Source organism: Hyperolius riggenbachi, chromosome 1 (assembly GCF_040937935.1).
Source record: "Hyperolius riggenbachi isolate aHypRig1 chromosome 1, aHypRig1.pri, whole genome shotgun sequence".
NCBI classification, from domain to species: domain Eukaryota; kingdom Metazoa; phylum Chordata; class Amphibia; order Anura; family Hyperoliidae; genus Hyperolius; species Hyperolius riggenbachi.
In genome coordinates, this window is record NC_090646.1 from 630,702,566 (window position 1) to 630,716,152 (window position 13,587).

General features: G+C 44.2%; 1 protein-coding gene across 1 annotated transcript in view; it reads left to right on the plus strand.

The window, feature by feature from the left end:
- The first annotated feature begins 5,862 nt into the window (after positions 1 to 5,862).
- The window catches only part of IL7R (interleukin 7 receptor), a 94,447-nt gene continuing 86,722 nt past the window's right edge, over positions 5,863 to 13,587 (plus strand). Inside the window, exon 1 of the mRNA XM_068271841.1 lies at positions 5,863 to 5,970. Coding sequence (XP_068127942.1) covers positions 5,865 to 5,970 — 106 coding nt within the window. The 5' untranslated portion in view covers positions 5,863 to 5,864. The remainder of the gene's footprint in view (positions 5,971 to 13,587) is intronic.

Genomic DNA, 13,587 nt, shown 5'->3' on the forward strand with positions numbered 1-13,587 from the left:
TGGACTTGCAGCTTGTTTACAGCAAGACATGCAAAGTGTTTGCATGGTAGGAAGTTGCTATACAATCCCAATACATATAGTGTAAAAATGTAACTTGCAATTCTCCTTTGATGAGGTTTGATGTGAAGGAGGGAACTGAAAGCTCTCTCTGTCTTCACACAACCAAATAAACACTCAGCCCTCGTTTCCTTTTTTAAAATGCAGAAAATGTCTATGCAGATCTCTTTATATATGTGTACCACAGCAAAATGTAATTTTACCATTTTTTCTTTGAATTTTTTAAAAACAATTTTCTTAAAAACCAAAAGCACTTTTTGAAAGATTTTGGCTTTTCCAATGGATTATGCAAAATCAATTCAATTTTGAAATCATAATTACCTATTCCTGACACATTGAAACAGAATTGCAAGTGCACAAAATTGCACAGTTACAGTATGTATAAATATTTAATTAAATAAATACATTTGTGATCAGAGGCAAAGTGTTTAGATATGTATAGATATTTATACTTCAGGGAATAAACAACTGGCCAAATGATTTTTCAATCATGTATTTAGGTAAAAAAAAATTAAAATAGGGCATAATTGTTTACAAAAAAAAAAGTTAATCAAAATAAAGCAAAAAAACAAAAAACAAAGAAAAAAAAACCAAAAACCAAAAAAAAAAAAACCCAAAACCAAACAAAGATATTAAAAATACTTTCGACTTACTGACGTCGGTGTTCCTTGTGCTTTTGGTTCCTGCATTCAAACAGTTTAGATTACCAGGTGTTAAAGTCAGGTGTGTAGCTATAAACTATGGGGTCCTATAGCAAGATATTTTCTGCCCCCCTCCCCCACAAAAAAATAAGACACCTGTGTGCCCTCCCACACACGCCAGTTTAAGTCAGCCAGAGACACGCCTCCAGAATTAGGTACCCCCAATATTAGGTAGCCCCGCAATATGGATAGTCAGAGGGTCTTCCAGTAATAGTCCCCCAATATAAATAGCTAGAGGGGCCCCCAGTATTAGGTAGACCCAGTATAGATAACTTCTCCCCTTTGCTCTGCTTGCATTACCTAGCCCACTGATCCCTGCTTGCCATTTCCACTGGGCCCTCTTGACTAGGGGCCCCATAGCAGCTGCTATAGCTGCTATGGTGATCCCTATGCCACTGGTTAAAGTCCACCTTTATTACAGGGGCCACTAACAAGACAATTTGCTGAATAATCGATTACGAACGATTCTTCGTATGAATGATCATAAACAATCGTTTAGGACCACTAATGGACAAAACAGAGCTGGAACAAGGTCCTCCAGCACCCAAGGCTGAGACACCAAAGTGCGCCCCTCCATCCCTGATTGCTATTAGACTAAGAGGCGCCCCAGGGCCCCGAACACCTTAATCTCTAGTTATCCGGCTTGCAGTTGCTGCCATGTATTCCCTTTTCTTATTTCTCTCTGCTTCAAACACAATAGGGGAATGCTAGCTGAGTGAGTTGTGCGCCCCTTCCTATACTGCGCCCTGAGGCTGGAGCCTCTCTCGCCTCTGCCTCGGCCCAGCCCTGGGCAAAAATCTCCTAACCAATCCGATCAGATTGACGGGATCGAACCGAAATTCATATAGATTTCATTAATCTGATTGGATTGGTTAGGCGATTTTTGTCCATTTGTGGTCCCAAACGACCATTTACGATCGTTCATAATAAGAATCATTCATAATCAATCATTCAGAAAATTGTATTATTAGTGGTCACCTTTGTCAATCACGGCCACGTGGGCCGCGGCGAACTACGTAGGCAGACGCAGAACTCCTTTAACCACCCCCACCACCAAAAAAAACCCCAATACAAAACTGCCTCTCACAGATGTTCTGCACGCCACTCTCCATCTTCCTGACACTTCTTCCTTCACAGCTCAAATTTCAGCTGTGAAAGTGGAAGGGTGGAGAGCAGCATGCAGATCATCGGCAAGAGAAGGCAACATAGATGAATGAAGCCTCTCTGCCTATATCCTTCCCCACCCATTGCTAACTGATGAGTGACATACAAGCCCACTTGTACTTTGCCTTGTGCTGGAAGCTTCCTGCTTGTACAGTGCTCCATTGTCCCTGCTCCCCTCTCTATGAACACTGAACAGCACACACTGCTTCCTATAGCGCGTCTGCACATCACTCGTTCCACGTAATTTCGCCCTAATGATTAAGCAATGATTATTAAAGTACCCTGAGTACCCTTGAACTGAGGACAAAAAAAAAAAAAGAATGAAGATGGTGGGATAGAATAGCTTTTCAAAGGTTTTGTGGCGCTTCTCGTTGTCTTCGTAGTCCCCCTTGTTCCTCATCCCTCTTCATATTCAATGGGATTCTCCAGTCGCATGCTAAAACCAGGAAGTTCCCCTTAGTGGCATTGTGTGATGCAGAACTGCAGGGACAAGCTCCAAACTGCACCAGCACAGAGAAACCAATCGCTTGTCAATGAGCGCTTCCTATCACTGTGCACAGGGCCGGATTTACCATAAGGCACTGTAGGCACGTGCCTACAAGTGCCTGATGATGGAAAGGCGGCTGCTTCCCTCCTTTAGCACCTCCCTCCTTATGCAGAGTCCTGATGAGAGTGTAAATGAGAGGTTACTCACCCTGCTCTTGGCATTCCACTGACCAAATCTCCCTTCACTCGAGGGCACCTCTAGCTACTTAAGTGCAAAATTGTTGTGTTCAGTAGTCACAGATGCAGACTAACTAAAACTAGTTTTATTTATAGTAAAATAATGGTAATAAATACCAATATTTTCTGCTAGCTAAAAAACCTCACAAATACACTAATTTTCCGGTGCTGCCATAAGCACATTCAATGGTTATAGTGGGACATTTGGGCGCCTGTGGCACCTGATCAATATCGGGCAGCGGGGCGCCCACAATGCAAATCATGGCGACAATTAGAGGACGTTTGCTGTATTTTATTTTTGACCGATATATGAATGGGCGCCTCCGGCAGTGCCCACACACTTCCGCCGATACGAGCGCCCAAATTTCCTGCTTCCAGCAGTGGCTTTCCTCCGTGTCTGCAGCCAGGCCGAAACAGGAACAAACAATCCACAAAAGTCTAGATAATCTTATGCAGGAATACCAATAGAACAGTGCCATCTACAGGCCAGAGTGTGAACACCACAGAAATGAATTTGGTGTTTGAGCTTTTAAAAGAAGCTACTGCACATCAAAGGAAAGCTGCACATCAAAGGAAAGCTGCACATGGAAGAGGGGGCTGCACCTGGAATGAGTGGGAGCTTTTATACATGGTGAGGGGCAAATGGAATACAGGCTGCACATGGCAGGTGGAAGTAAGCGCACAAAAAAGTCAAAAGTTGACCTTGGGGGGTCAAAAAATGTAAATGTGTGAATGCAGACCTGCCCAAAGCAAGTTACTCTGTAAATAATACTTATCTTTATAATACAGAGCCACTGGCAGTGGCGTAGCAATAGGGGATGCAGAGGCCCTTGGACTGGAGGGGCCCACTAGTGGCCCTCCCTCAATGGCAATATTATCACTTCAACGGTCCTGTGCTGTTAATCAGGGCCAAATATACATCACAGGAGCCTATAGGCACAGATGTCCAGGCTGGCACTCTAGTCTCCGCCCTCCATGAACCAAACCTCACTGCAAGTGTGCTGGCTGGCCCAGCTGTCACTCCTCCCTCACTTCCCTTATCCATCATAGGTAGCTAGAGGTGCCCCTTAGTATTAGGTAGCCAGAAGTACCCTCCCTCAGTATTAAAGCAGGGCCGCTTCTAGACTTTTTGCTGCCCGAGGCAAAATTGTGTGGGTGCGCCCCCCTGATTTGGAATGATCGCACAGCACCTGACAATTTACTCTGCTTCATTTAATGTTCTCACATGACATGCTGCAGCTCAACACAATAGCACACTGGCTGGCTGTGAGTTTGTGAAAAAAAAAACTGCTCAGCCTCAGCCACTCCATTCCTCCTCAGTCAGGACAGCAGTGCCACCTCCTTCCTTCTGCTGTGCAAGTCAAATGGAACACTGCTACCCTCCTGCCTCCCCCCTCCTCACTGTCAGACTCCTCACACAGCACAACAAGCTGCTTTTCCCCAATGATTCCCTCTTCACCTCGCTCTCCTCCTACTCTGACTGCATGCTGTTAGTGTAAACACAGTAGAAACATGCTTCGGTAATATCTGCGCCTGATGCAAATATTTCACCTTGCTTCATGTGCGAACCGGCCCTGGTATTAAGTTGCCCTCTACTGGAGGGAAATCTCTTCAGTGGAATGCAGTGTTGGGTGAGTAACTTCTCATTTATACTCCACTCGGGACTTTGCATAACATAGGGAAGGAGGAGGGAAGGAGGAAGGGAGCCACTAGGGGAGGTAAGTGACTGCCTTCCATCATCAGGTGCCTGTAGGCACAAGCCTACAGTGTCTTATTAAAAATCCAGCCCTGCTGGTAATGATCACTTCTATATATGCGTTGACTAGTGGTAGTCCCTAACCATTTCAGCCCGCGGGTATTTTTCACCTTATGGACGAGAGGAATTTTCACCTGTCAGCGCTTCTCCCTTTCATTCCCCAATAACTTTATCACTACTTATCACAACAAAATGATCTTTACCTTGTTTTTTCCGCCAGCAATTAGGCTTTCCTTGGGTGGTAAATTATGCTAAGAATTATTTTAATCTAACTGTACTATAATGGGAATAATAAGAAAAAAATTAAAAAAATGCATTATTTTTCAGTGTTCAGCCATTACAGTTTTAAAATAATTAATGCTACCATAACTAAAATCCACACATTGTATTTGGCCATTTGCCTTCGTTATTTAAACGTTAAAATTATACCCCTAGTGTAATGTATGGTGACAATATTATATTTGGAAATAAAGGTGCACTTTTTCAGTTTTACATGCATCACAAATTTTTAGCCCAATATTTATTAATTTTATGTCCTCTTGACATAAATAACCATTTATTTTTATTCCCCAAACTCGGTAGGTGTGTTATACTATTTGGCCACAAGATGTCCCTACTGAGCAAATATCCCATTAGCGTACAAAGTACGCTAATGGGGGATACAATGTATCACTACATTGTAACCAGGGAAGTGACGTAGGCTTCCATCGGAAGCCTCCGATCACAGCGGCGGCGGGGAAGTTATGAATGGAAACATTGTTTCCATTCATAAATTTAATGATCGGGCGGCGGAAACCGGCGGAAATCGCGGCGGGAGATAGTGCGGCGGCTCCATTTACAGAATAAACACTGTTTTTTAACAAAAACAGTGTTTATTCTCGGCGGACATGCTCGGATTGGCACAGGGGACTTTAGTCCCCTGCAGCCAATCCCCTCTGCTAGCAGCAGCAGCGCGATTGCGGACATCTGCCCGCACGATCGCCTGCAGACCACCCAAACTGCAGGGACGTGACTAGCGCGTCCCTGCGGCTCTAGCACTTGCCGCTGCGGACGTGAAGCTCACGTCCGCGCGGCTGAAAAGGCTAACAAACTGTTCCCCTCCTCTGCTTGTATCTCTCATACTGTGGATGTCCCTGGCAGGTTTTGTTGCGCCATATGAATTGTTATGTATAGAATGCTTGGAGGATCCAATGTAAATCTTGCACTGGGGCACAAAGCTCCTTAGCTACGCCACTGGCATGATGCTACTGGTTCTCTTTACAGTGCGAGGGTGCTGTGTGGTGTGATGAGTTTCATCTGTGCTGCTCATCAGACACTCATCTCTCTCAGCATCTTTCCCCCCCATTCTTTGTAGTTTCCTCCCTCCTTCAACTTGATTGGTAAATACAGGTTTCTGTGGTTAGTAAGAAGTGCTTACTGGCAGCAGATCAGCAGAAGCACCATTCGTCCTGTCACGGTACACAATGCACATCACAGCAGTGGCGGTTCTGCTTCTACTGGTGTGCTCATCCCTGGAGCAAACCGTGGAGCAAACCATGGAGCAAAGCGGAGACGATGCTGACCTAAAAGGTAGGTGCCTCATGTGTGGTGTGTGCTATACTGAGGAGGAGGCTCTGCTACTAGTGACTGCATAGTGTAATGGTTAAAGGCTCTGCCTCTGACATAGGCAGCCTGGGTTCAAACCTTGACTCTTCCTTTTCAGTAAGCTGCATCTATTCATTAAGGAGTACTTGGGCAAGACCCCCTAACGCTGCTGAGTGCGCACTTTGAGTCCGACAGACGAGAAGCGCTATGCAGATACTGGAATTATTATTGTTATTACTATCTCACTAAAGTCCCCTATTTACTGAAGAGTATCATCACAATTTTTTGCATTGTCTAGCCCTGATTATTAAATTTAAATTCTAATCTGTACGATTAGAGATGCCCTGTGCATCTATAATATAAGGAGGTGTGCAAGTAGATATACCTCTTTGTTTAAACTCTAGATTTGGGCTAATATTAACCATCAATCCGTTTGTTACCTAAGTTAGGTTTATTTTCTGTTTTCGTTTTGTTAAGTTTCCTTTGGGGTTCATCATGCATTTTTCATTTTTTATTTATTTTCTATATTTGCTGTTTGATCTGGATACCTTGGTGGGGCTCTTTCCCCTCTCTGTCCGGCCTTGGCTCGCTGCTGCGCCGGCCTCGCCCGTCCCCCCTGGTGGTGCCGCCTGGGGCGGATGGGGCCTGGTGGATGTCGCGGCTTGGGGGCGGTGCGTGGTCCTTTTTGGACCGGCTGCTCTTTGCCGTGTTGTCCGCCCGCCTCGCTCGCCCCGTTTGCGGCGTTCGGGCGGCTGGGCGGGGTGTGGCGGACGCGCCGGCGGGTTGCTATGGTGACCTGCCGTCGTGTCTGCCTGCTCCGCCCATCCGCCCTGGCATTGGCCGCCTGGGCGGGCGTGGCCGGCCCATCGGTGACGCCTGGCCGGCGCCGGAGGGATAAGAGCTCCAAGCGGGGAAGGTTTTGAAGTGACGCACAGCCTCCAGTGGAAGCCGGAAGTCCGCGAAACCGGTCGAGGACGCATGTGCTGCGTCCCGGCCTCTATCTTCCTCCCACACGCGAACCCAGTGATAGTCTTTGGACTCTGTGGACTCTCTGGACACACCAGTATTCCAGCCTGACCCCATCAGCCACTCTTGGGACACGTAAGCCAGTCCCTTTGGGACATGAACTCTGCTCAGCATGCCTGCCTGATGCTATTCTCATATCTGCATCCCAGCTACACGGAGCAGGCCGCTCTGACACAGGGTGTATCCTGTGACACATGTGTTTATCCTTTGGCTGGACCAACATCTTTGCATGACTAGCGGCTGTGGCTAAGCAACCGCGCTGAATTTTGGCTTTGGCTTTTTGCATGGAACTACGCTGTTGGTGAATCAGGCTGGTGCCAGACAGATTAACCATATCATTGCATGTTTACCTGACCTGTTTGTTGCAAGCCTGTGCAAGGCTGGATGGGTCACGCTTGCTGAACTGCTGATGCTATGTCTTTGCTACACTAACTCCACCTCACATGGAACTATAGGTGCATGGCTGCCAACTAACTGGATCATTACCCTACAGACTGATCGCACTGGATGTGCTGTTGATGTGCTTCTGTAGTGTCTGCAAAGCAGCGGATGTGATTTGTCAGAGGATTGACATCCAGTGTTTCTTCACAATAATGGTTCCATCTAAAATGATGGGCATGTTACCTTGTTTTCTATCAATCAGGATTTTGGTATACACTAGATAGCAGGGTCAGGTTAGCTAGCTGATCATCCTGGTGGGGAGGATGTTTGGGGGTGCGGGGCGGGCACATTTTTAAATGTTATGGTCTTTTTTATGATATCTATATATTTGTATGAATAAAGTTTTTCTGATATAATACTCATTATCTGTGATTTGTGCTCAACCGGGTCATACCCACTTGCCCCCTCTATCTCACTGTTTCTTGATGAGTATCACACAATGTTTGCTGCTGCTGCTGCAGGCCCCGGATTTACATCACAGGAGCCTATATGTCCTGGGTCCATAGATGTTGCCTTCCATGAACCTACAAACCCCCACCAAACCGTGCCGCAAGTGTGCTGGCTGTCCCAGTTGTCCCTTCTCCCTTACTTCCCTTGCCCATCATAGGTAGCTACAGGTGCTTCTTAATATTAGGTAGCCAGAGCTATCCTCAGTATTAAGTAACCAAGGGTGCCTCCAAGTATTAAGTAGCTAGAGGTGCCCCGACTGGAGGAAGATCTGGTCAGTGGAATGCCGAGACCTGGGTGAGCGACCTCTCATTTTACACTCTGCTGGGGACTCTGCATAGGGAAGCAGGGAGGGAGGCACTTGGGGAGGGGAATCAGCCACCTTTTCATTATCAGGCGCCTGTAGGCATGTGCCTACAGTGCCTTATGGTAAATCCGGCCCTGTGCTGCTGTGGGGTCTACCCAGGGGTGACCATGGATCCAGAGGTGTCCCTAGGGTTGGTGTCACCCAGTGTGGAAACTCATGGTGTCACTCCTCTATTACCCAATAATCCTCCAACCTAAACAAGCTAAACAAAAAAAAAAGCAAAAAAAAGGTTTTGGGTCAGCACCACCAGTAATCATAAAACAAGCTCTTCTTGAAAACGTTTAAAAATCCATAGAGGAATGAGAAGAAGCCGGCGCATCAGGCAACAGCCGCTGTTTTGGGTGATTGCCCTTTGTTAAGTCATTAGCCAAGCTGCTATGCATAGCGTTCCTCTATGGATTTTTAAAACGTTTTCAAGAAAAGAGCTTCTTTTATGACTACTGGGGTTACTGACCCAAAACCTATTTTTTGCCCATTGTCAGTCTTAGGTGCAGAGACTGTGGGTTTTAGCACATCTTGGGCTTGATTCACTAAACCGTGATAACTCAAATATCACACCTTATGAAAGATATCACACCTTATCAAAGATATCACACCTTATGAAAGTATATCACACCTTATCAAAGATATCACACCTTTTCAAAGATATCACACCTTATGAAAGTATATCACACCTTATGAAAATGTATCACACCTTATCAGAGTAGCATAGCGAGCGCTACAAACCCACAGGGGCTCAGGGCAGGCTAAATGCCAATGCCAATTAGCAGGCATAGGTTTGTAGCGCTCGCTATGCTACTCTGATAAGGCACGTTGACTTTGACAAGGGGCTCGATTCACAAAGCGGTGCTAACCCAGTTACAGACTTTAGGCGTGATAACCACTGTACCACGCTGGTGAAAAGCCAGTTTATGTGTGATAAGTTTAGGTGTGATAAGTTTAGGCGTGATAAGTTTAGGCGTGATAAGTTTAGGCGTGATAAGTTTAGATAAGTTTAGATCGCGTGCAAAGTCCCGCACGCAAAGCAGCGCCATTAAACTCTATGCGAACTGCACCAGACTTTGCTATCGCAAAACTTTTGATCAGCTGTGCACTGCGGTGCTAACCCAGTTGGTGCTTAAATTTATCACGCCTAAACTTATCACACCTAAACTTATCATGCCTAAACTTATCACACCTAAACTTATCACACCTAAACTTATCACACCTACTCTTATCATGCCTAAACTGAGTTTAAGCGTGATAAAGGGCTTTTCACCAGCGTGCTAATTGTTAGCACCGCTCTGTGAATCAGGCCCCAGGTGTGATATATTCATAAGGTGTGATATAATTTCATAAGGTGTGATATTTGAGGTATCACGGTTTAGTGAATCAAGCCTCTTGAGTGCTGAATTATTATCCCTCTTACTTTGAAACAAAACCAATAATACTTATTTGTAGCTAAAAGTGGTCTATATTTACATAGTCTTACTCCACTCTCCCTTAACCTGGACCTTGGGGTCACCGCCTCTGCTGGTGACAACTGGTGCGGTCCGCACCTACCGCACCCCCCTGGTGACGTCACTCCCTGAATCCAACATCCTATTGGATGAATAAACATTGTGGGATGCTATGCGCTGAAAAAAAAAAAACAGTTGACCTTGACCGTACTGAGGGTTCTTGCACTGCATTTACATGAGCGGAGATTCTTCATGTACAGAGATTGCAGGAGCTCTCTATTCAATTTATAATTTCTCATGAGATTTCGACTAGGTGATATTTTCATAGTTTGTCAGTAAAATGCCTGTAAAGCCCCCAGCAAGCAAGGAAATAATTAAATTAATTTTGATAGTTCTTTTTCACCTACTTTTTAGTACTTTTTCATCTGCAAAGAGCTGAATGTAAGAAAACAATTAAAAAATGATCTCCCAAGAGAATACTAAGGGGGAAAGTTTGGGAAAAATTGAGTAAAGGATTGTTATAAGCTATTCCCCCTTCTCTGTCTCTCCAATCCCACCCCAGCCGTCACACCTGAGTTGTGGACAGGTGTCTGTCTGTTTTATGCTAGGTACACATGATACAACTTTCTGGCCCAGTGCACACCAAAAACCTCTAGCAGATCTACAAAACGCTAAAGGTTTTTGAAGCAGATTTCAGAGAGATTCTAGGCATATTTAGAGAAGTTTTCTAAACATGCCTAGTGTTTTTGGAGCGTTTTTGTGTAGCAGATTACAAATATTGTTACAATAAAGCTGTTACTGAACAGCTTCTGTAACAAAAACACCCGGAAAACCACTCTGATCTAGCGTTTTTCAGAGCTGTTTTCCACTTTCCTATACTTTAACATTGAGGCAGAAACGCCTAAGAAATCTAAAAAATGCTGCAGCCCGGGAGTTTGCGTTTGGAGGAAAAACGAACCGCTGTGGTGTGCACCATCCCATTCACTTTCATTAGCCAAGCGGTTTCCCCCCTGCAAGCGTTTTATAAAACACTTCAGAACCGCTCTGGTGTGCACCAGCCCAGATTTACTGTCAGATCGACTATTTCAAACAGATCCAATCTGATTCCGAACAATTTTTCTATTCACTTCTATGGAAAATCAATCGGAAAACCGATTGGAAATCAGATTTTCTGACTTTCAGATCAACTAAAATTGAAAAAAAAAAGATCAGATATCTCACTCGATGTACAACCGATTGTTCTTCTCATATTGCTATAAAATTAAATCATTTTCTTGTATTGTGTGTCGCCACCTTAAAAGGTAAAGGTAGCCACACGATTTAATAAAATTTTACGGCAATTCAATAAAAGCGATCAGTTGTACAGAAAAATCAAAAGCATTTTTTAAAAAAAGAATTCACCCAAGAAAGAATTTCCCTTTCTTTTTTATAAGAGTGGCTGATTTTTTTGATCATTTTTGACGTATGAAATATTGTTTGGGTGTTGGATAGATTGTGAATTTCTTGTTGGTTTTCTTAGAGTTTTAAATCTTCATGATATAAATGTTCATGATTGGGGAAAATTTGAACAGACGTGTGATAGATTGGTCAGTTTTTTTCAAATGTTATAAATTAATCAATCAGAAATATTAATTGTAATTTTTGAATTGAAAAGAACCTGAGGTGAGAAGGAATATGGAGGCTGACATGTTTATTTCCTTTTAAACAATACACAATGCCTAGCTGTCTTGCTGATCCTCTGCCTTTTAAAGGGACTCGGAGCACCTCTCATAGGCATGCCTTTAAAGAGAATCTGTCCTCTAAAATTTTTACAGCAAAAAGCATACCATTCTATTCCTTATTTTCTCCTGGGCCCCTCTGTGCTGTTTCTGCCACTCCCTGCTGCAATCCTGGCTTGTAATTGCCCTTTTTAGGCAGTGTTTACAAACAAACTAACCAGCTTGTGATAGGCTCACATAAGCAGAGTGTGTGAGTCATACAGAGCCTGCAGGGGGCCTGCAGAGGGTGTGTATAGCTTCTATCCAATCACAAGCAGTCCTGCACATTCTACACATTCCAGCCTAATAAGTCTGAAAATTTTGTTACAGAGTCTCTTTAAGACTCTGACGAGTACTGCAAAGTACTTAAAGATGCATACCTTTCTGTACCTAGTGCTATTCTACACCAAATAGTTTTCGTTCAATTTCAATTTAAAAATCCTGGCTGCCATCTTGGCTATGTCACCCCTGTCTTCTCTATTAGAGAAGTGCATCACCGAATGAAGCAGGAAGAGGAAGTGACACGCATGGCCATTGCAAGAGGCTCCTCCAGAGGGGTCATAGCACGACTTTGTTGGAAGTCGTCTGGCTTAAAGGCGTGCCCATGAGAGGTGCTCGGAGTCCCTTTAATACATTTAGTCTCTGACCAAGGATGCTGATCAGATGTCTATGACAAATCTGGCAAGATAAGCTGCTTGTTTCAGGTGTATGATTACTTCTGGGAATACACAACAAGGTTTTTTGGGCAGATTTACTGGCCAATCAGTTTTCCGATCAATTTTCTGATTCTGTTTTTCTGATTGATTTCTATTCACTTCTATGAGAAAATCAATCAGGAAAACGATCTAAATGGAATCGGACGTATCCGAAATTATCTGTCGAGCCATCTATCAATATCTAAAATATCTCATGGGGTATTCTCACTCCCAGAATTAGATCCTACTGACCAGAAAGGTCAACAGGACTGCCAGGCAACTGGTATTGTTTAAAAGGAAATAAATATGGCGGCTTCCATAGATCTCTCACCTCGAGTTCCTTTTAACATCACTGGGAGGGCGGAGCTACATTCAATATACAGCAATATAGAAATATAGGAAGTGTTTTTGATGCTGAAACCAGAAAAATTACCATACAGGTTGGTATCTATATATATAAAATCAGATGTATGTGTGTGTGTGTGTATGTGCAGCGATCACTCGAAAACGGCTTGACCGATTTGAACGAAACTTGCTATACAGATCCCTTACTACCTGGGATGATATGTTCTGGGGGTCTCGCACCGCCCCTGCACACGTGGGCAGAGGTACAAACAGCAAATCAGATTTCACCCATTCATGTCAATGGAAAAAATGGAAAAGGCTGCCATTCTCACAGTAATCAAGCCAAAGACCCCACACTTGGCACAGTTGGTCACTTGGTGACCAAGGTTACAAATCCAGAAAAACTGGGCGGAGCATAAAACAGCCAATCAAATCTCAGCCATTCATTTTAAATGGGAAAATGTAAACTGCATCCATTCTTACACTGTTAATCGCAGGGTTCTCAAACTTGCCACACTTGGTCACTGGGTGACTGGGATTAAGATTCAGGAAAGTGGGTGGAGCCTACAACAGCCAATCAAAATTCACCTATTGATTTTCAAGGGGAATATTCAAACTGCTGCCATTTTTACACTGTTAGTGGCAGAGGCTTCAAACTTGCTACAGTCGGTCATTGTGTGACTGGGGTCCAAATTCACTAAAGGGGCGGGGCCACAAACAGCCAATCAGATGTCCTTAGTGGATAAACTGCTTCCATTCATACATTTTTGATGCCAGGAGCCTAACAGCTCACACACTTGGTCATAGAGTGACTGTGTGTCAAGGTTACAAAAAGTGGGTGGAGCCAAAAACAAATTTCACTGGGAAAATATAAACTGCAGCCATTCTTACACCGCTAATGGCAGGATTCCCAAACTTTGCACAGTTAGGTACTGGGTGACTGAGATTAATATTCAGGAAAATGGGTGGAGCCTACAACAGCCAATCAAAATTCACCTGTTGATTTTCAAGGGCAATATTTAAATTGCTGCCATTCTTACACTGTTAATAGATGCCTCAAACCTGGTAAAGTTGGACACTGGGTG